This window comes from Anticarsia gemmatalis, chromosome 11 (assembly GCF_050436995.1).
Source record: "Anticarsia gemmatalis isolate Benzon Research Colony breed Stoneville strain chromosome 11, ilAntGemm2 primary, whole genome shotgun sequence".
Classification (NCBI taxonomy): Eukaryota; Metazoa; Arthropoda; class Insecta; order Lepidoptera; family Erebidae; genus Anticarsia; species Anticarsia gemmatalis.
Genome location: NC_134755.1, coordinates 10,364,918 through 10,387,773, shown reverse-complemented (window position 1 = coordinate 10,387,773; position 22,856 = coordinate 10,364,918). Strand labels below are relative to the sequence as shown.

General features: G+C 37.7%; 1 protein-coding gene across 5 annotated transcripts; it reads left to right on the top strand.

The window, feature by feature from the left end:
• The first annotated feature begins 1,466 nt into the window (after window positions 1–1,466).
• Window positions 1,467–22,856, top strand: drn (zinc finger AN1-type doctor no). Of its 5 annotated transcripts, none has more exons than XM_076119812.1 (6): window positions 1,467–1,592; window positions 5,291–5,401; window positions 14,970–15,323; window positions 16,037–16,180; window positions 18,985–19,126; window positions 21,280–22,856. In XM_076119812.1, exons 3-6 carry the CDS (start codon window positions 15,225–15,227, stop codon window positions 21,426–21,428), a joined length of 534 nt encoding a protein of 177 aa, XP_075975927.1. In that variant the 5' UTR covers window positions 1,467–1,592; window positions 5,291–5,401; window positions 14,970–15,224; the 3' UTR covers window positions 21,429–22,856. The 5 variants fall into 5 exon arrangements, with proteins under 5 accessions (XP_075975927.1, XP_075975926.1, XP_075975929.1 ...); XM_076119811.1 differs by having other exon boundaries at window positions 5,291–5,428; XM_076119814.1 differs by lacking the exon at window positions 5,291–5,401 and having other exon boundaries at window positions 1,569–1,592.

Sequence of the window (22,856 nt, the reverse complement as noted above, 5' to 3'; positions counted from 1 at the left end):
ACTGGTGATCTAATTGCTGCAAGTTTTCTCACTCTGTCTTACACAGAGAAACAACGGCAAAGATTTTGAGATGGCCAATAATAATGTTTAATATATAGTCGCAGTTAAAAAAGCCACATTCACATTTTTTGACATTGTAATGACAGCAACAGCAGCTGTGATTTAGTAGATATTGTAAATTAGTCTAGCAACACTTTATTTGCTGCCCTGCCAAACCAAAACACTGTAACTTTCAAAAACCAGTTTTGAGATAATTGCCAAAAATGTTTCTTTGTTACCTTATTCTGAACCTAATAGTGTATTCTTTTATTTGCTTTATTTTGTTAAATAAGAGTTAAAATGATAAAAAAGTTGATCACAAGTACTGAACTGACTCAAAGGAATTGATTGAACTCTGTTAAGCAAAAACACTGTATGTCGACTTACAGTTTTTTAGATTGGCACGACAGTTTGTTTTTGATGACCCAAGTGCATAAAAATGAAGCAAACTCTCGCCCCACTTTTGATATTCTAAGAAAAGTTCAAATTTCTTAGCTTGTACAGTGATTATACACAGATAGTTGATAAGTTAGCATTACTGGTCAATCCTATGTTGTTAATGATGATGAATTTAACAAAGAAGAATTTCTAGATAGAAGGGGTTGGGAGCATGCGCTTTGCTCTGCTCGCTTGTTTGACCCATACACAAGTGAGCCACACTTAAATGTTTATTAAAGGATTTCTAGTTTTAATGCTTCAGGTTATCTTAATAACGTTCGATTTTCTAAATTTTAAATATGCTATACCAGATACCTAATGGGTAACATAAAACCGTGAGCACTTATTTGTGTCGCTGAAACAAAATACAGTCTTTAGAACAGAATTAGCTTTGTAGAACTTACTGTAATTCACAATTGTAAAAGTTACATTAGTAAATTATGTAACATCTAAAGAATTTAATTATAATTACTCTATTGCTATATTTAGACACAGTCATAAAGATACTAGATGGGTAAAACGAACTGTTGTATCGGGATGTAACAAATGTATGAAATATGTTTCTTACTATGATACTGTTTTCTTAATTCGTGGATATATGTAGGTTTTGAAATTGCATTAACAACAAAGAATATTGAATTAAAAGAAGATCGACGGAATTTGTGTTAGGAACTGTATGTATAGATAATTCGTTAGAGGAAAGAAAGTAATAATGTAAAGAAGTTAAGATCACAATCATCATATTTCATTTAGCCTTTTAGAACTAATTTTAATCCAGAACTAATAATATCGTGAATGCTGAGGCTCTCTACAAAGATTTTGGATTATATTATATAAGAAATAACGTATTGCTAAATTTAATAAAATAATCGCAGTTTTACTAAAATATAAAAAATGTATTACTTATATTTAATACACATGTATTAATTATTACGTGTTTGTAGTTGGAAATAACACGATTGTGTAGTGAGAATTCTACCAAAATACAATTTTCTGTTACAATGGTAACACCATGGGTCACGTGATACCAGTCTGGTTTTGCAAACGGTGAGTGGAGTGCCTTGTCATCAGTCCTTTGAGTTTTTGGATGATTTTCTTTGGAATTTTTATTCAAAGTGAGTAATTTTATGAACAAAATCATTTGTACAGCATGTATTTGTTTTATTGTGGTGTTTAATTGTGATTGTGACCCGTGCATTCATATGACGAAATTGTACCTTGTTCCGTGACTAGTGATATGACGCCATTTTCTTCGTGAATGCCAATTACTAAATTCTTCAATATTTTCTTTGTTTCTGCATCGTTACGAGACTTTAACTAGTTGAGAAATTGAATCCGAACTATAGCCCTATGTTTTGCACCACACATTTAAGTGCACGGGATTTTCTGAAACCAAGAGTGCACTTATTCATTTAGGTACGCATTTTTTTGCATGACACCACCTTGGGAGGCATTCTACTGTAGTTTCTTCCGTACAATAAGCTTTTCATTGTAATCTCTTCATGTTTCTTGTTACCGCGTAATGGGTTTTTACCAATTTTACTTTATTGTCACGGGGTACAGATAGGTATACCTACCTACTTATTATTTTTTATGTATTATTAATGTGGCTGCCCACGAGTTACTTCCTGTAACCAGGTGGCATGTACCCGTTTTTTCCTTGATTTGTATCATTATTGTTAGTTTTTGTTGCTCTTAGCCAATGTCATACAAGTATAAAAAAGTTGAAGAATATTACCAGAAAGCTATGTGGGTACCAGGTGGTAATGATGACATATTGTGTATTTAGAGTTTGTGCATATTGTTTGTTGCAACTATAGCTTGGTGGCTGCTTACAGGGTGCCATGTCATTGTTATCTTAAAAAATATGTTAGTTTCTGTACAGCTCTCTGTACTTTTCTTTATTGAGCTTAATGACAAACCAAACATGTTTTTTTATTATTGTTGTTTGAATCTGGAAGTTTGGCAGTTACACTGACAAAAACAGATGAAAGTTAACATTAGAATATTAAAATATAATCAGTGGTAATAATTGGTCATGCTTTCATGATTTTACTGCATATTCAATTTTCATTACTTATTTGTAATCTGTAGCTAGTCTGTTCATGATATAATTTATGTTAATAATAATACTGATTGTGTTACATACTAAGTGCTTTGTTTTTTTACTATAGTGCTTATTCATGTTGTGTATGCTTCATTTTCAGTTGATTGCACTTTACTGATCTTGCCTTTGTTGAACCTTTTGTGTATACTCTATGTACCTACCTAATTAAATTCCTTTTTATTTACACAATGTATAAAAATATGTGAGTTCAATCACACTACATTGTGAATATAGGACTAACACACTTTCAATCAAGGTTCCTCAGATTTGGCACAGAATCAAATAAAATCAAAACATTTTTTTTTCACACTGATATTTACTGTTAGCTGATGTTTCTGTTACTTTTTGTTTTGTTGTGTTTTCTAGAAGTTGTTTCATAATATTTATTTGTTTCTTTAAAACGATTAGCAAAAACATTTAGGTTATAGGTATGTACTCAAATAATAATCAATAATATAATGTTACTTGGAGCCTGTATTCAGTGCATTATTATTAGCTTTTATTTATCTTTTACTTAGATATGCTTTGTCCTAAATATAGCACAAATGTGATAAAAATATTGTTGTTTTGTCCAGATTATTTTCCACACGAATTTGTGATAAAACACATTAATAAGTGATTCATAAAATTTGTCATTACCAAATTACTTCTTACTAGATTATTAGTGACAAAATATTTAGTTTATGACTAAGACTCCAAATTATTATTGAGGACAGTTCTACAATGTCTGATATTGTGTTGGAATGCCACATAAATGTCCTATGACACATGTGAGCTCCATCACACTTACTAGGTATAGCACACATTCAAGATAAGTGCTGTTATCAGTGTGTTAAATTGTATGATATGTTGTGGCAAACACATCACAGCAATAGTACATTTGTAGTGGTTACTAAATAACTATGTTGCTGGACAAACAGTTATTTGTGTTTATATAACTAGCCTAATTACAATGTCATTCAGAAATATTATACCTCAATACATCCAAAAGTTTTTATTGCTTTTTTAATTATTCCAATTTATCTACCTGTATCAGAATGTTACAAGTTATTGTGAAATACAAAAGAAAGTGAAACATGAAATGGCATTTTCTTCTGCATTTCACAATATCTAAAGCTAATTGTAGCCTTGAAGTGGTACTGATATGAGTTTCTGCATGATTTGTGAAATTTAACATCCTATTTCTTAGTAAATAATTCACTCTTTTTTGCATACAATAATTGAAATCTGTTGAGTCATGTTGGTATAAAAGCTAATCTCTGCAGTAAAACAAAAATATTCACAACAACCAGAGCTTGTAGAACATAAATTAGTGTCATAAAAAGCAATGCCCTAATGATGTAATGACAACTTGGCAACAATTACAATAGGAGTTATGTTGTTTTAAAAATAATACATCACATCTTATGTAATTACAATGAATGAAATGGACTTACGAGAGTTGAGTTTTTTATAATTTTGTTCAAATGATAGATTTTTGGGATCTCTGGTTTCACTAAATTAAAATCATGATAATGAACAACCATATTTAGTATGGGCTCTGAATTATGTACATAGTTAAGAGGGCTTAATTCCTATAGGGTCATTTTTACTAAGCTGATTATAAAAATCCATGGGCAATGGTAATTTCCTTTGTGAATAGCCTAGTATCAGTTTAATAGATAAGCTAATTTACAAGCGTTATTGGTACGTCGTGTTAGTCGGTATTTTCCGACAGAGCTGTCACTTAACTCGTAATCATCATTAGTAATAACTATAGCATCTACATTGGAGATGAACATTTTGCATTATTAAAAATAGCATTACTTGTCATTGTGATTATTAACATCAAAATGTATTTAACAAAATCATTATTAATGAATACAGACCTTGATCAACTGATATTATCAGATAAGTGTGACGCTTACATTTTATTCACACAGGTATGGCATTTGTGTGTAATGTTTTTAATACTTGTTGAATATCTACAACATTTTGTATAGGTACCTGTCTGAATGCATTGGAAGATAATACCTACATATTCTTGGTAAAATTAAATGACTGTAGTAACAAAGCTAATGTGTAGGGATCGGAAGCTGCGTTCTTAGGACTGTGTCAACCCCCATGAAGATCAAGCGTTATATTATGCGTGTATATATGTTATGCTTACCATTTCTGTCAAAAATATGTAACTTAAACATGTAACATATTTTTAACTCCCATTGCCTATAAATTTAAACTGTGTGTTATTGGGTACCCGCTTTCGCCACTTTTTAATAAGTATCGGTTAGCATGTCAAGTGAAATATTGACAGATTCTTTACATAAACAATAGCAGTAATATTATTTCTTATATAGGTTATTCAACACTTATCCATAAGCTATGAAACTTGCCAAACATTTTTCCAAAGTGTATGAGCCTTATTTTGTTTAGGCTTTCAATCCTACAAATTTTAGGGTCATACTTTTGTTTCGTATGTTGCTAGAGGCAAGAGTTTCTTATATCCAAATTACCTTACGAGAGTGGTATAATAATCTTTTATATTAGTCATACTACCGGGAATAAGGCACTATTTTACGCATTCGTTTGTATTTGTACATGTGGTTAGCATCCTCTTGCAAGCAAGGTCCAAGCATATAGTATGATAACTAATATTGGGATGAAGAGAAAAAGCGAGATCACTAATAGTAATTTATAGTAATAGATAGATTTTGTTGCTTGTCGCAGGTGGTGTAACCATTCATTGTGATGCCGGTGGATGCTGACCTCAACCGCACAGACGTGGTGTCGCCTGGTTGTGAGCTGAAGGGCCTACGCACTTGGAAAGACATTTGTTTGGTACGAAACTCACTCTTCCAATATCAGGTATGCACTCCCCTTAACACTCGTTATAGTTTTTATGACCGCGAGGAGAAAGCGCCACTCCCCAGCTGGTCATGTTTCTTTTGAATCTAAATCACTTCAATATTTCGTCGCATGAAGGATTTATGTTTGCTACGTACGTATGCATCTTTTTGTTCTAATAACTTCTTTGTTATTCTTTAATTAGCAAATGACTTCGCAAGAATCTGTGTAGTTAAGACAAAGCACTTTGTGTTCATATTTTATTGTCTTACGACTTATATTGTCATTGATAAAATTTTGTAGGAGTTGAATATTTTTAAAGCTTATCGCATTTACTGATATGAAGTATACAGTGTTTGAGGAAATTATGTCAGCTAAGTATTATCTTTGAACATAACTGTTTCTAATATTAGGAGTTTGGAAATTGGCCGGTTATGTGGTTGAACGTACTAGGTATACTTGTTTACTCGCCTCTGTGGGTGCCAAATAATCGGTTGCTGAAACATTTCGCGGAACACGTGATGCGTTCTCCGTCGTCCCAATAAGAAATTGCTTTCGAGCTCCACGTGCTCTTATTCCATTGACCTTACTCGAAATTTATTTCTCAGTCTTTGTCTCTTTGTTACGAACTGTACTTCAATTATCATGACCGAGTCTTAACCTGACAATTTTATTACTCATGCTTTGTTTACATTAACTACGCCGCTAGGAGTAAATATCGGAGGGCACATTGTTTTGGCGAGGGATGATGTGGTGCGTGGCCCGTGCTTTGATAATTTGTGTGGAGCGGCGGTGGCGCGGCGCGTGGCCCGCGTGGAGGTCACCGCCCCGGCCCAGGACTAATTCGGGGGAGATCGACGACTCGCTCGACGCTCGTCGCGGCTTTGTCTGCGTCCGTCGCCTCCGCCGCCGCACCGGCCACTCGCGCACGCATGGCTTTGTTTGTGTACGCGCGACTCTCGCACGACCTTTTCGCCATTATCATAAACTTCTTGTCATTGACGACAAGTGCGCAAAACGGTATAGGTAAATAACGATCCAACATTATTTACTGGTTATTTTCATTGCTTTGTAAAATTGTTGATTCCGTTTAAAAGCGATGTTTATCCGTCTACGCAGTCTTAATATCAAGTTGAACGGCCGTCGACATTCAAATATTGATCTTTATTAGGATTTCACTTTTATCTCTGGGTGCATTGGACTCGTTTCTTGTAATGTCGACTCAACCAAAGATGCTGGTAAACAATAAAATGTATGATACTTTACGTGTATCATGCAGGTCCTCGATTGTATTAGTTTTTTTATGCGTGCACTTACCTATCTAAAAATCCGGGAAATTGTACATATGCATTACCCGTCTTTATGAAAATAAATTGAGGTTAAATGAATACATTAGGGAAATCCTTGCGGGAGGCCTGTACTGTAACAGTTAACTTTAATTGATTCTGGGAGCGTCGTTAATAGCAATAGACTCGTTTAGTAGACGCGCCGGGAACAGGTTCTTGTTTACACGATCATTGTTGTCGTCGCAAAACCTGATAAAACAACCTCGTCTAAACAAAATACAGCACGTCTACGTCTCATTTCGTCCGGCGAATCATTTATGTTGAAAATTAATTTGGTGAATATATTAGGCTCATTTGAATATGGTAAACCAATATAAAGAGGTTACTATTTGACATTTCTGTAAAGTTGTTCATATTTTCGCGGCCCTGTCTTATATACGTGCTACCTACATTATATTGTTGTAATAATATATGTTGGTGTATTCACGCGTTGCTGGCAAAGGAAAAGCTTGAAAGTAGAAGCAACATGGCTAAGTCCCGCTAAAATCAGAATAGGCTGTTTCAGGAAAATATTGTTGAATCACAAGAATTTCTTAGCACAGCTGTGTGACTCACGTATTCATTTGGGTAAGCCCAGGCCGGAGACGAGATAGGCAGAAACGAGGGCCGAACTCCCTAGAGAATGTAAACTATCTAGTACTTATATAGCATTATGTATGTGTGTGATTTGAAGTGCGTTGTGCAGTGTGTTGAGATGGCTGATCGGTACGCATTGGACATGTGTTTGTCAGCGAATGAGCAGTGCAAGGCTTGTTTGTATTGGTGAGTGCGTGCGCGTGTAGTATGGAATGACGCGAATAGTTGCAGGCGGTGGCGGGCGGCGCGACCGCTGTCGCTCCTCGCTCAGTTCTCGCCAGCACGTCGAGCGCGTCGGAGCTCGTGCTCGCGTGGCCGATACACTCGCTACATGTTACAAATACAGTTTTCAACATCGGGTGCTGCTATTGCACCTTATCTTGAAAGATAATTGTGCGAATTAGTGCGCCGCGTTTCTACAATACAATTTGATGTGTCAGTGATATCGGTTTTGTGACTTTGAAACGCTTTCGAGCGTAGTTTCTACGTGGCCATGGGCTCGTGTTCCCACTCGAAGGTAATATAGTTAAGTGTGCGTTGTTTTTGTGTGCGTCTGTGTTTTGAGATGTGTCGGAGGAGCCTGTGCGCCAGCTAGACGAGGCTGTTTGAAGGCCGCCGCCCCGACCTTGGTGTCAGAAGGTCAACGTCCTCACGTGTTCAAAACTTTCATGCAATTTGTAACAATAATTATTGTTCATGAATTGTTTTAAAGCCCCAATTGCAGTTTGATTCTAGCTTGAATTGTGTTATTCAGTTGTAGACAATGCAGACTATACGTAGGTGTATTGTGATTGTACGTTCATCAATGTCGCATCGGACTAACATAGCTCTGTTAGCTAACACACCAGTGAATCTTGGACCGTATTAATGCGTTCAAATCATTATTCGTTTTATATTCGTTTAAAAGCTGTATCAGTCGCGACGGTATTAGTAAACATTAAAGGAAGTCGTTAATATAGTATTTGCTTGTTATTAACACGGATAAGAAATTAACGAGTTTTAGACATGTCCAGCAAACAACTGATGGAATTCGTATTACACGCCACTGAACCTATAAGCTAATTTAAAACATGTAAACATGTTTTGTTCAAAAAACAAACTCATAACTATCTAAAAGTGGTCCATTCACACGAACTGTAGGAAAAAATATTGAAAGTCCATAGTTTTTTTTTATATTTATAGAAATTAGTGATATCTTGGATTTGTCTTTTAGATATCTAATATGCTGAACTATAACATTATGAATAAATCAAATAATACCTAGTTGTTATATTGTTTGTCGATTTCGTGATAAATATAGTCCGATCTACTAATGATGTTCATTTGCTTGTTGTAAGTATCACGTTCTTGGTGTAGTGCTGTTATCATTAAATTGTTATTGCGCGTTATTTGTTGGAACGTATACATTACACGTAGCATTAATCAGATTCTAGCTATGTGAATTGTTATAAATTTGTACCTACCTACTTTTCGTAACAAACAAAATCTGCATAACCAGTTATGCCAGAAGTCGTATGTCAGCTTGAATAGAAAACGTCCAAATTGTTAAATCTCCAAGAATTTAACAAATGTCAGATCAGGAATTTTACCTGTTTGAGATTTCAATAGGGTGCGCAACTATTTAAATAATGTACGGGTATTTCAGTAACTAGTAGCAAAGTGTGTAGTGAGCATTGTGTTTCAAACAATAAGTGAGCGCGTCCATTGTGTTGAATCGGCGCGTACGAAAGAGAGAGCGATATGCTCACAATGATATGAGAGTGGAGCTCGCGGCGTGTCACAGCTGCGCTGCGTGTGCGCGATCAGCTGACGCCGCGGCGGCCATCTTGCCGTGCGTGTGTTCACTGGCGCCGCGTCATTGTGCAGTTGATGACGCAAAATTCTTCCTCTAAATGCTAATGTCATTGTCCTTCTCATCCTGACCGTTTCTCATTATCACAATATCGGTGATGGAGCAAGTCAGTTGAACAAATAAACCGTAAGCTGACGGTGTTTCTTTGTTGTGTAACCACACGGAAGGCAGTGCGAGACCCTGGCTAGTCTATTTTTGGTCAGAAACGTTTCCGCTATGATAGACACACACGCATAATATTTTGCCCGTTCACGGACAGATGCTACTTTATTGCCATTCTAAATTTTTGCTGAGAACTTATGCCAGAGAAAAAACTTGCGACCTCGATTAACGCGTCATCGTGTGGTTTCCGTATTTTGGTGCAGATTGTTATTTGTTTGATAACATTTGATTAGCTGAAAGTTTCCTGAGAGAAATTCCAGTTTTATTTTTAACACGAAGTGGTCCCGTTAGAGTGTCGTTGTACTCATTTCTCGTTTCAAGGCGGATCTTGAAATAGGTATTAAACTGACAGAAGAAATTTCGAAATGTCTTATGTATATCCGTCATAGAAATGTGGATAAAATGGTAGACATATACGTTGAGTCATTGTCGCTTTTGCTGCTGTGGCTGGCTATAAGCTAACAAAGCCGGCTTTTCGTAGGATTTTTCTTTGCGCTGCACGATTTTTGTGTCTCATACCGTTACTGTTACCGTTGATCGAGTGGTCAGACCTGTATCTTGTCTCAACCAGACGTAAATTCGAGCACTGTACCTATGTATAGAACTGAGTGGAGCTTTCATGCGTATTATGGGGCTCGTGGCGACCTACATGCATATTCTGTTTGTGGGAGATGGCCCCGATATCAGAGTGTTTTAATTTACTGATATCATTAATAGCTACAGCTGTTATTCCCGTTACATATTCTAGGGGATATGAGTATTATATTGATGTTTGTGCCGTCGCTCTGTTAATTTATTTTAAAGTTTATTTATGTGAATCTTGACCTCGGAGGTGCGCTATTTCGTTTCCCGTAATATTTCGGATGTGCCGTTAACAGGCAACAGTTGACTTAACCGATTAATGGTTTACACTTTGTTCAGAATTACTTGAAGAGTTCCTTACTGTGGATATTGCTCCTCCTATTATGAATTTCTCTTTAATGTACTTAGCAGTGGACTGGGAACTTCTTATGATTCTCTCTCTCTCTCTCTCTCTCTCTCTCTCTCTCTCTCTCTCTCTCTCTCTCTCTCTCTCTCTCTCTCTTGTTGATTATTAGAGCTATACACATAGTCATCACATTGAAGCATTTATAAAATACTTGCTTGCCTTACTTTGCCAGGGACGCCGTCCACGTGAGCTAGTTGAATCAGCGACTACTCGAACAGTTACTGTTCCCATGTGATATTTGGGATAAAAACCATCCACTGTCCTTTCTTGGGTCTCAAATTCTCTTTGTATGAAGTTTTTAAACCAAATTGGTTCAATATTTAGGTCATGAAGAATGAGTCACACCAGCACATCAAAATATGACTATTAAACATACTGCATTTAATTTGTGTACTTATGCTGATAATAATAGTTTTTGTTTTATCAAAATCGGATCAAAATTACCGAAGTTACAGCGTTATAAAGTTTCACTGCTTTTTTAAATTTGCGTTGCTTCGCGCGCTATGCGCTGACGTCACGACGCAACAGACACACTTGTTCGACTGCGGGTGATGCGGAGTTTTGATTTGAAAAGTGATTTGCATTTAATATTTAAAGAGTCTGAGTATGTGTATGTGTTATAAATTTAATCATAGTGTTTTTTGTAAAATAAGATATCCTCGATCTCGATCGCCACGCACACAATCATCAACTAGACCCAGGTAAAGAAAGTTGAACTCGAATACTACTAATAATATTTTTGTGTGTAGTTAACAATAAAATTGAAAGTTTGTTAGAACTGGCATTACAAATAATGAGTGTTACGTACCTACCAAGTGTAAATTTGGAAAACATAGTTTTAAAATAATATTATAAAAAAAAAAAGTTGTCACCCCTGCCTCTGACTTTATGAACGCATGAATCTACTCTGTAGGTAGGTAGTCTTATATGATTGGGTGTGTAATGAGAACTTTTAAACTAACATTTTAATTTTGATATTATTAGATTTAATAAACATGGGTTCTTTTTTCAAAACAAAAAACCAACGCCAACTCAACCGCCGCGCTCGGCTCGCCGCCGCCTGTGAGGTCATTGAACTGCTTATTAAATAGTATCAACTGTTAGGTAAAAGTTCATTGCTAGGTATGTATGAACATGATCTTGAGGAAGTGTTCAAAAGGCAATAAACTTCTATTTAACATTTGCGCTTGACAGTATCAGAACCGGGCTTTAAGTTTTAGATTAGGTGTCTTTTGCAAAAATATAAAACAGTTTACATGGTACAGAAAAAAACAATTTTTGGGGTGTTTTTTCACTGGAGTTAGTACACATAGGAACAATACAATATTTTCTAACCATTTTGTTTGTCCCCTATAAGCAAAACAAATTATTTAAAGCGAAACCGCGAGAGCACAACGAGCCTATGTAGGTATCGGCAAGTACTAACGAAATAGCAGTGTCGTGAGATGACGTCACACGTCCGTGCGGCCGCTTCACCGGAGTTTGGCGCGAAGGCCATCTCGTGACGTTTAATATCTCGGTCATTTTTGAAGATACGAAAAAAATAAAAACAGATTTTTTATCCTTGAAGTACCTAGTTTTTAAATATGCTCATAACAAAAATCATTGGTGTGACTCATTCAGACAGACAATGTTTGCTTTTTAGCACATCATAAAATAATAATATTCTGTGGTTATGGTGAATATTCTAATCAAGTTGTCTAAATGCTTTATTTTGTCTTTTTAATTTTATGAAAAACCTTTTTCCAACCTTTACTTATTTATTCAAGTCAATGCCGTAGACATTGGATTTTGATAACTGTATAAGCGCGTATAATAGATTCGATTAACCCTAGAGAAATGTGTAATTTCGTTTATTTGCAATTCGTTCTCCTATACTTTACGTCAATCGGTCACATGTTACGTAGGTATAAAGTAAGATTTTTTTGTGACCTCTGTGTTCGTGGGTGGTAATTTGTTGGTTGATTAAGCACGGTGGTGTTGCCGCCCAAGGGGTAACACTTAGCACATGTGTCACAGTGGGGTGCAGCGGTGTTGGCGGTGTTGGCTGACTGTCGCGTCATGTGGCCGTGTTTGTGTGTTGGTGTCTGTCAGTGCACCGCGAAGCGGGTCGCGCTCGAATTGCGTAGCGAACACTCGGCAACTGGGTCAGCGGGGCACGGCTCATGCACGGCCCGCCCGACGCCCGTCGTCGCGACGTATCTCACACACACTAACGATGTACAGCTACGAATACCTTACGCTTATCTAGCGCGTCCCTGTTCTAATGCCGGCTCCACATTATTGCCGTGAAGCTCCGTGAACAGACGCGAACGTGAATGTGGACGGTTTTCACGGGGTCCACGCGCGTTCACGCCTGTTCCCCGATCAGAGTCGGTATTAAAGTCCCGTGACAAAGGGTTCGCGCGGCGTTCACGCATACACATACACATTCACGGCCCCGGCGCAGTTTACTCTGGACTATAAAGGGGTACGGACCGTACAATGCGCTCAGCTTTTCAGATTATAGAAAAATGGTGTGAGGAACAACAACTTTCTTGTTTTTGACATCTATATAGTGGTATAGGGACACAGCAAATAAAGTTATCGCAGCAGCAGCTTCTACGTCCATTTCGCGGAGGGCTTCGAACTATTGTGAGCATTCCGTGAATGTGGAGGGCATGGAGTCGGTCCGTGAATTCACGGCGAGAATACGCGCGTGAATTCACGGCAATAATGTGGAGCCGGCATAAGGATAACTAAATCACATTCAGAATATTTGTGCCACTCTGATATCTTCGATACCATATAGGGTCTCAATTCAAAACAGCGTTTTGTTCGTTTTAACTAAGTGTATGACTCGGTACTATATCCATTCTTTAACTGATTTGTTGGTTACCAAGACGTGCAAGGGACTGTGACACGCTTAATGTAGGAGTATTTAGCATAATTTACGATAAAAAACACAATTTTCCCACCCACCAGCGAAGGTTTTGGGTAAGGTCTGTCTGATTCTGTTAATTTGGCAACTGAATAAATATCGCCTTTATCGTAAGCTGTAATTGAACATCACGTTTCCGTCTATTTGAATAGGTTCAAAGTCGCCTTGGCATACTTGTTTCGTATTAATATTACTTGTAAGTTTACTAGTATTAATTGCAGCGTGCAACTCGTCAATAAATTACATCGTTGCGCTTCATAACAGATGGTAGCTGATAGTTTTAAAAACGGTATTGCAATATTCCTCAAAATAGTCAATAAATATTGAAGTTTTTAAATATATTCACGCAAAGGGTGCCGGATGTTTTAACAATATTTATCATTCGATTTATACTTAATACTAGCGGACCCGGCAAACGTTATTTTGCCATATAAATATTTAAAAAAATCTTAGGGGGGACAACCTTTATCACTAAGGGGTATGAAAAATTGATGTTGGCCGATTCTCAGACCTACTCAATATGCTCACAAAATTTCATGAGAATCGGTCAAGCCGTTTCGGAGAAGTACGGGAACGAAATCTGTGACACGAGATTTTTATATATTAGATAGTGTAATAATTGTTAATCACGTCCAGTTCGATAGTGTGAGCGAATTACAACGAATTAGTTTCCCAACACGCTGTGTCAGCGTTTCTACGCCACGTACATACGATACTACGTAACTGGGTTTCGGACGAAGGATCGTGCGGTGAATGTGATCTCTGATGTGTTGACTACATGAATAAAATTGTAGTGCGCGGGCGCCGGCCGCCGACGCTTTGCACCCCTGCGTGCAGCCCGGTCGATGACTCCCCAAGTCCCCGGGCCCGGTGCTAATGACCTCCACCGCACACTCTCCACTCTTAACACTATTAATGGCAATTATTCTCATATTATAATAACTCTGTGCTCGATAAGGGTATCAATTGAACCATCCTATATTATAGTATACCAGTTTTCTTGTGAACTCATTATTATGTAGGTATACATGGATATGTAAACTTTAAGATGGCAAAGACTAAGTTATTTTGTTTTCGGTTACCTACTGAATTAGTCACAATGTGCTGATTAGGTAACTTATTTATACGCATATTTTTTTTCAATAGATTTCATCATTTGTAATGCTTAATCATTTATTTTTACGCGTCAGTATTCATTTAATATGCTGACTAATAAACGTGATTGTCATGGCACATTATGCACTTAAGAAACATGGATAATTTTCAAATTATTTGTTCGATTACCATCGAGGTTGGTGCAAGCCTGACAAGAGGTTACCGCAATATCGATTATTTTTTTGTCGATACAGTGACAACAGAGATACCTATGCAAGTTAGTGTTGTTAGTTTAGCGACCTTGGTGTGGGGCGCGGGGCAGCGCGGGTGATCCGTTTCGCGGGCGCGTTCTACTTTTGCGTTAGCTCTCTCTTGTTACGCAAACCTGTCGTTATGCATATTATGTTTGCCTCTACGAAATCATATACAACACTTAATACCACTTTCTACAGCGATAATCATGTACTCTGTAGTGATACGTCATTGTGTCGCCTAGACTTGATTTTGACTTATAATCCACATCCACACCACTGACTAGTGACTGAACACGCAAGAGGATTTTTTATTTCAGTTTTTGGCCCTTTGACAAATTATCCTTATAGACATCGGTCTGTTTGTTCCAGGGCCCGCTGCGATCCTGACATAAAAGGAATTTACTCAACTCTTCGGCAAGGAAAGCCACTAACCGCGGAGACAGCAAGCCAGAGATAATTACGTCTAAATTGAAACGTTACTAAGTGCAGTAAACTTGCCGTTACTATTGTAGAACATTGTGTGTTACGAAAACAAGTGCAATATACAATTAGTGCAATCGTACTTTTGACTAAACTCGAGTGAAGTGACTTTGTTATATTGAAGTGAAAAATTATCGTGGAACAATGGAGCGTGAATCGAATCCGATGGAGACGTTGTGCCGCTCGGGGTGTGGGTTCTACGGAAACCCATCCACAGACGGACTCTGCTCAGTATGTTTTAAGGTAAATACCTCTTGCAAAGCTTGAACTTGTGACCGGGAAGGTTATTTTAATGTTTTTATGTTTTTCCACAGTCTAGGTGTTTTTCTACACCTCTGTGTTTACCTATAACTTTACAGGTCAACCGATCACTGACCCGTACTGTTGGTTGAAATACAGATGTGGTTGACTTCAATTTAATTTACTGACGTATTTTAAACAAATTCACCTGAGGCTAATCTCCTTTATAACCTTTTGTTATGAACGAAGGTTACGGTTTTTTATGTTAAACATAGTATTATTTTCTAAAACTAGTAGGTAATCTGATACATTGAGACTGAATGCATGTAACAATGCAGCGCCTTAACAGTGTAGATACGATCCATTTAAGCATGATGCTCGCGCAGGCGGCAGAACCATGTTCGTGCAATAGCGAGCGAATAGCCGTATCCAGGCATCCCGCTCTCTCCAACGCTGATTGGCTGACCGGCTGATTGGCTCATTTGCGTGACTCGCCACGTTTTCGAGTGTAACTCAGCCACATGAAACGAGCACTCCCCGTCTCCCGCTTCAGCATACGCCGCCGACACCATCCAAATATGTTCAGTGTTGTAAACAAGATGTGCAATAACTGCAACAGTCTTGACCCTCTTTTAACTTAGACGTCCTAGCTTAGTAGTTTACTATATGTAGATTGGCATTTGAACGGCTACTAATTACGGTTTCGTACGTTTCAGGAGGCTTTAAAGAAGAAGCAACAGCCACCCGCGACATCGTCGTCGCCTGTATCGACGCCTTTCGTAGCGGCCGCGTCGACGCCGCTTGCGGCCGCCGCCCCCACCGTGCCCAGCCTCCCCGCCCAGCCACAGACGCACACAGACGTGAGGCCGCACTTCTCTTATTGCACACACAGCACACACGCATTCTCACGCACTTCACACCACCCACCGTCATTGACGCCACACCACCGCTTTAGCTTAAACTCCAATACGCTTATTTCATTGAACATTAACTTTCGATACATTCCGTTATCAAGAATGTAGAGCAGAGCTAAGCTCCCGGTGTAAACAACACCGTTAGCTCATTTCACTTCTAGGAACATTTGACTTGTGGATAACAATGAGTCATATTCATTCATAGGTTCAGTACTCGTAAACATATTTTACCTATTTGTTTTGTCTGCTTTGCATATCATGCTGTTTTAATATATTTTAGGTAAACCTAAACAGAATTACATTAACTCAATCATGTCGCTGAGTTCAACGTTTGAATGTTTACAGCTATTTTTCGTTATATGAATGTGATCAGTTTTAGAATGGAAATTTATACTTTTTACTTATAAAATAGTCAACGGCAACAACCTATGTTTTATATTAATTGATCGCAATATTGAGAAAAAAACACATAATATAATATACGATTTTTGGTCCATGATGTTTACTACTCTCAGAAAAATATTACACAACATTTCTTATTGGTGATTCGTCATAATCATGACGTCATATTATTATCATCAAATAGTTTTATCATGAAACAATATTAATTATGCCTAATGTGTATTTAAATGGTGGCGTTGGTCGATTCCAATGGTACAGCAGGTAAGACGAGTAAATAACTTTTATTAACTTGTTTTTGAACGCTTGACGTACTTATCTATCCGTAGTTATGATGCAGAAGGAAAAACAACCATTATCTTCGGATGATATGACTTCTCGTGGTACTGATATCTAATTAAGCAAGTAACGCGTATATGTGACTATATTATGATTATGAGTCATTCATACACGAGTGTTCAAATTAGTTCATAACATTATAAAAGTAGCTAAAATTATTCAGATAAATGACTGATAAATAATGGGTAGAAACATCTAGAATTCCCCGCGGCAATCTTGACTGAAGACTTGATATCGTAGTCAATTAATTTGTTATGAGCAGCTACAAAGTGATTGTACCTACCACATAAATGTGTACCTCAAAGTTTGCATTATAACGTCAGGCACATATGGCTATCAACTGTTGTCGTAACGCTCTTTATCACACGAGCGTGTCACAGAGAGAGCGCATGTAAACCCTGCGCCACCACGTACACTTAACATATCTTAAGTAAACACCAGAATATATAAAATTCATATATTAGGTAGTTTTTGGCAACAATCATTTATATTCAACATCATTGCAGCGCATGTGGGTCAATGATATCGCCCCCGACTTTATAATAATATTATCAAACCTGTTTATGGTTTATAGATAAAACTTTATTCAAAACCTTCACTATCTCGAACAACTGGCAGCCCGACATACCTTTTTAAAATAAGAATTTTTACGTCAACTTGACATTGCCTTCACTGCAAGCAAAACCAAAAAAGACAACTTTTATTTATTTACACATCGCAATTATACTTTATATTTAAATATTTTGAAGATAACTCGTGTTTGTTATTCAGTAGTTCTTAAAATGTAACATTTTTTATTTGTTCAGTCCCCCAAGTCATTGACTTAAGATGAGGGGCACCTTTACATCGTAACTGGTAAAGTGTTTACTGCATCGGACCACATTATACTCAGATATATTTGAATCAAATCCTAGTGCAATCACAAATTCAGGTGAAAACGAACCAAAATCGAATAGCATCAAATCTTATTAGTATTAGGAAACAATGTTGACTTGCAGCCAAAATGTCCAAATTGAAGTCTATAAAAAGTCTGAATAATGGAAAATGACCCTAGCAAAAAAGAGTCGAAGGGGAAGAGGATATTCAAAAAAGCAATTCGTCGCAACAGTAAATCAAACAATAGCAGCCAAAACTCTGCCTTAGAAGTTGGTATCGGCGTGTCACGTTCGAAGAGCTTCGAGAACAAACGACAATCTCTTGAAATCAATGATAGCACGCCGCTGCCGAAACCCGATGGCACCAAGGAAAGTGCAGACATCGCCGGGAAATCCAAATTAGATGAGAAAACAGCCGCTCAGAACCAGACAGCGCTTCTTACAAATGCAAAGGCGAGGAAAAGTGTCGACATCCAGGAAAACCGTAACGAAGTGTTCGGTGGCTCAGCTTCTGTGTCCAAGAGGGTTGCCAAACTACTCTCTCCCAAACTTGAGATAAAAGATCAGCGTCCTCCGGAAGCAGACGGAGTGAAAAAGAGTCTCAAACGGGTCCGTGGTCACTCATTATTTTGTACTCGTTCTATGACTCTATTTTATGGGTCTTCTTATGCTCGGATTGTTCAAGTTAAACATTTCAAAGCGAGGCTAAGTATTCTAGCTAAATATCTGTAATTGAGTTAATTTATACTGTAGTAAAAATCTATGATTAAAAATCAGTAGGGATGCTAAAAACGTTATTATCTTATTTGAATTCCGAACCTTTATTCGGTGAGTTTGATTTAATCCCTAGAACGTCGGGCCACGGGGCACAAATAACGCTTTTTATCCATTAATTTATTTGTTTTATTTTCATTGCTGTAAAGATTTAAATTTCTTTTCGTTCCTGTTTTGGCTCCGTTTCTGTCTTAGAATTTCCTGCGCAAGACGGATTCGTGGACGATAGGATTGTTTCGATTTCACATCATCTTCAGCAGCTTCAGAAATCAATACATTAGTAGTCGTTCCTCGTGCCATGTAACTTGCATCTTGTATGAGTCATTATAAGATATTCAACAAGTTTTTTGTAATTTATTACAGAAATTGGAAGAGGAGAGTGGAGCGGGAACCAGCGGGACGAGTACTGGCACGTCGGACACTGACGCCGACGACAAGGACCCCAGCAAGGACAAAAAGAAAAAGAATAGGTGCGCCGTTTGCCGCAAGAAGGTTGGACTCACAGGTAAATATCGCACTCTTTATTGTTCAACAAAAAATAACCCACACCAACCACAGCATTGCACGAAATCATTCAGCTGACAAGTTTTTTGTTCGAACCAACTTTTTAATTCTACAAATTGGAAATATACTCGTTTTCCTCTCACATAAGTTTGAGCAGTGTATGTGGGAATTTCTATAGTAAATTCATCGTTTCAATTCTTATATGACGCATTTGTACACGTGAATATGGCCTATAGGGAAGAATGGTTGAAAATTGATAATGTTAATTATTATGGTTAGGTTACGTCCACGTCATGGGTTTCTGACGACTCAATCTGAAGTCATTTAACAAATATGCGTCATACTTAATGTAGTTAGTCGCAACAAAATTAAACGAAGATTTTAACACAGTAACTAGAATAAATGCAAGATTTGAAAGTATAAAGATAAGAGCTTTTCATTTCTGTAACATTTCCTTTGAGAGATGAGACTGTTGTCGTAGGCTATTTATTCGTAGTCAGTTTGTTCGCGAGCTACCAAATCCGTTTCGTATAACCTTCATGCTTTAGTATTTCACGACATTTGAATCACTGATAGCGAACATATTACACCATTGTGTGCTAAATATATTCACACACATACACATACACTCGTGTCGACTAAGTCAACAATGTATGTGCATTCAGCAAATAGCAACAATTGCGCGGCAGACTAGCGTATCGCCAAATTATACCTACTACGATAAAATGTCAACTAAATGGTGGGTGCCTTGTATAGAAATGCTTTTAAGTTGAAATTTCGTTGCAATCTGCTGGGATTCATTACAAAAAACGTGATTTACATTAATGGTTTTAGTGAAACAGAAATAAAGCAATCACATACCTATGTTTATTTTTGTGCCTCGGGCATTGCTCGTGTGACGGTCGCTCGACGACATAATATGCATTTAGTCAATAAATATTGCATATTTTGCATCCGCTACCTGCCCACCGTTATCTGCCCATAAGAATATACATTTTAACATATTTTTTTACGGAGGCAAGAAATTTAGAAATTATAAAATGTAATTATCTAGATATTTTCTGTTAATTAATGTGCGCATTTTACCTCATTACTGAGACGCAATATGATGTGCGCATCCCTTTCTGCTTTCGCGTATTTGTACTATTTTGGACTTCGTAAATTTCACCTACGTATTAGCTTACCCATATTTAGATTAGGTTCTTGTGTCAACTATCAGAGGGACTCATTTAGTATCTCAGCGAACTTTACGAATGTAAATATTACATTTAGTTACAAGTTAAACCGGAAAATTAAATTCACTACATTGTGTTGTACAAAATAAAATAAAATATATTCTCTACATCTACCATACTGGTGGAATTTTGCATACAGTTGTTGCTCAACTTGTAAATTAATCCGCCGAATTCAATTTACTTAAACTGTGTAGAATAACCTGTGTCCGCATAACTTCGTCACGGCCATAGTAAACCGAACTGTAGATTTTTGACTGATTTATACTAGACGCTTTACATTATGAAAGGACTACATAAAATACCCAAATGTCTTATTAGTTATAGATTGATTTTTATATAAACACGTAATACAGTCAGCAATACAGCTGTTGCACGTTGCAAATAGTTCAGCTCTTACGTACAATGCTTTTGCTTTTAATTACTAACAATCAATACTTACAGACAATATGAACTACTGACAGAGAAAATACAATTGTGGTTTTATTGATACACAGAGATATCTCTGGTCAACCTAAGAATGTGTTAACAGATAGAGCTAAGACAAACGTGGCAGCTTCAGATTGAACCATAGTGTGTGCAATGCTAGCTTAGATTTTGTGTTAGGTGTAGGCTATGCAGTAGAACAGAATTGGAATCCAAAACCACCTCTCGCAGACTGATACCTCAACCAAGCTCTTCAAAATTTACGTAGTTAATTTCGCGAGCCGTATGTGAGCTAATTCGTTTGTCAGGTAGTTTAAATTGTCTGGAAGTTGTTCGTATTATTGTTGGTAACAAAATAGCAGTCCATCCGGCCGGTCCATATTTGTACACGAGGTATGTTTTGTTCTACTGGTGTGGTTGGTATGTGTGCCGGCTCGGACACGAGACTGAGAGGAGCGCGTTGAGCCCGTGTATATCGTGTGGTGATGTGTGCCAGGGTTCGAGTGCCGCTGCGGAGGGCTGTTCTGCGCGGTGCACCGGTACAGTGACAAGCACGAGTGCTCGTTCGACTACCGGGAGCTCGGAGCGCAGGAGATCCGCCGCAACAACCCCGTCGTCGTGTCTCAGAAAATACACAAGATATGAGCCGAGGCCATATCCTTGTTCACCGCACCGCATTACATACCTTTATGATTTTCTCTAAATAAATATTCGATCGAGTCTGTGTTTCTTATTTGCGTTTTGTATATTTATGACGAGCGGCCACTCCGGCCGCTTTAAGTTTCGTTTCGACTATATTTCTATTTTGTGTAACGAAATTAACATTGCAACTGGTATTACCGACTATTGGAACGACACGACCGTTTAGGAAACACACACTCGATCTATACTGTATTTAGATTTATTTGTGGCGAGAGTTTTACTTTTAAATTTTTATTAAAAGTTGTAGATAATGTTCGTTTCGGGTAGGAATTCAGGATTAATTTTGAGATAATAAGTAGAGTTTGAATATTGTCCGTTCACCTCCATTGTAAATATTAGATATAATTAATTATAGAAAACAAATCCTATATATTGTAAAAAATTAAAACTCCCAAAAAAAGCTACATTGTTATGATTCCAACGGAGAGCGTAGCGCGCTTGACTATATCGACGTAACAATCGTATGCTGGAGGCGAGGAGCGGCTCTCCGTGTCGATCGCCTAGTTGTAAATTGTGAAGAGTCGCTGCCGCGCCCACTCGACTCGTGTTTGTGACGGACATTCGTGATGAGACATCATCGAGCTGAATGAGCAAGATGAGCAGTGCGCGCTAGACAACGAGTAGTTCGCAACTGAACACACCAACGCACCGGCACCGCAGATCTCGGGACTGTGGAAATTAACATCATCTTCAAATTGTTAGTACTGTTATTTTGGTTTGGGAAAAAGTCGCTTTCTTTTTTGTCTAACATTCGGCATAAGTGACCTAGTGTTTAGCGAGATTGTGGTGTGTATCGGCTAAGGTGAGCGCGCGGCGGCACCGCGCGTGCGGCCGCGGTGACAAGTCGCTCAGTCGCTGCGACTTGCGACTGGCGACCCGCCCCCCGCGACCCGCGACTAGTCGCTCTCGCGACTGCTACCGTGCCGTGGCCGCACGCGCCGGGCCTTCGCCGCTCCGCTCTTTGTGTGAAAATTTAAAGTAAGCATATGGATAGTTATAAATATTATAAGTAGTCGACACTTTATATTATTACACATATAAGTAGAAAAAGAATTATTTAGCTTTTTTCTTTTAATCACAATATTATTCAAAATTGTAAGTTGTATTATGTAACTTGTTCATTTTAGTGGTGAAGTTGAACCAATAATAACTATGTATCGCTTCGGTCGTCGTCCACGGTAGACTAACTGATTGGTTGGACTTAATTATTTAATGACTTTTGTTGTATATTTTGTTAGGTCATTGATTAATTTTGGTCTTTTAGCTTGAACATAATCAGATAAAGATGATGTTAATGAATGATTTTCCTTCTATCTTGCTGTTTTAATTTAGTTATTCTCTTATTAAAGTCATTAAATTTTCAGGAACATA

Excerpts from the sequence above, each read along its gene's own strand:
- drn (XM_076119810.1), top strand. The coding sequence starts at position 18,010 with ATGGAAAATGACCCTAGCAAAAAAGAGTCGAAGGGGAAGAGGATATTC. Across the intron at positions 18,457-18,984 it reads TGAAAAAGAGTCTCAAACGG|AAATTGGAAGAGGAGAGTGG; the intron begins GTCCGTGGTCAC and ends AATTTATTACAG. Across the intron at positions 19,127-21,279 it reads CAAGAAGGTTGGACTCACAG|GGTTCGAGTGCCGCTGCGGA; the intron begins GTAAATATCGCA and ends GATGTGTGCCAG.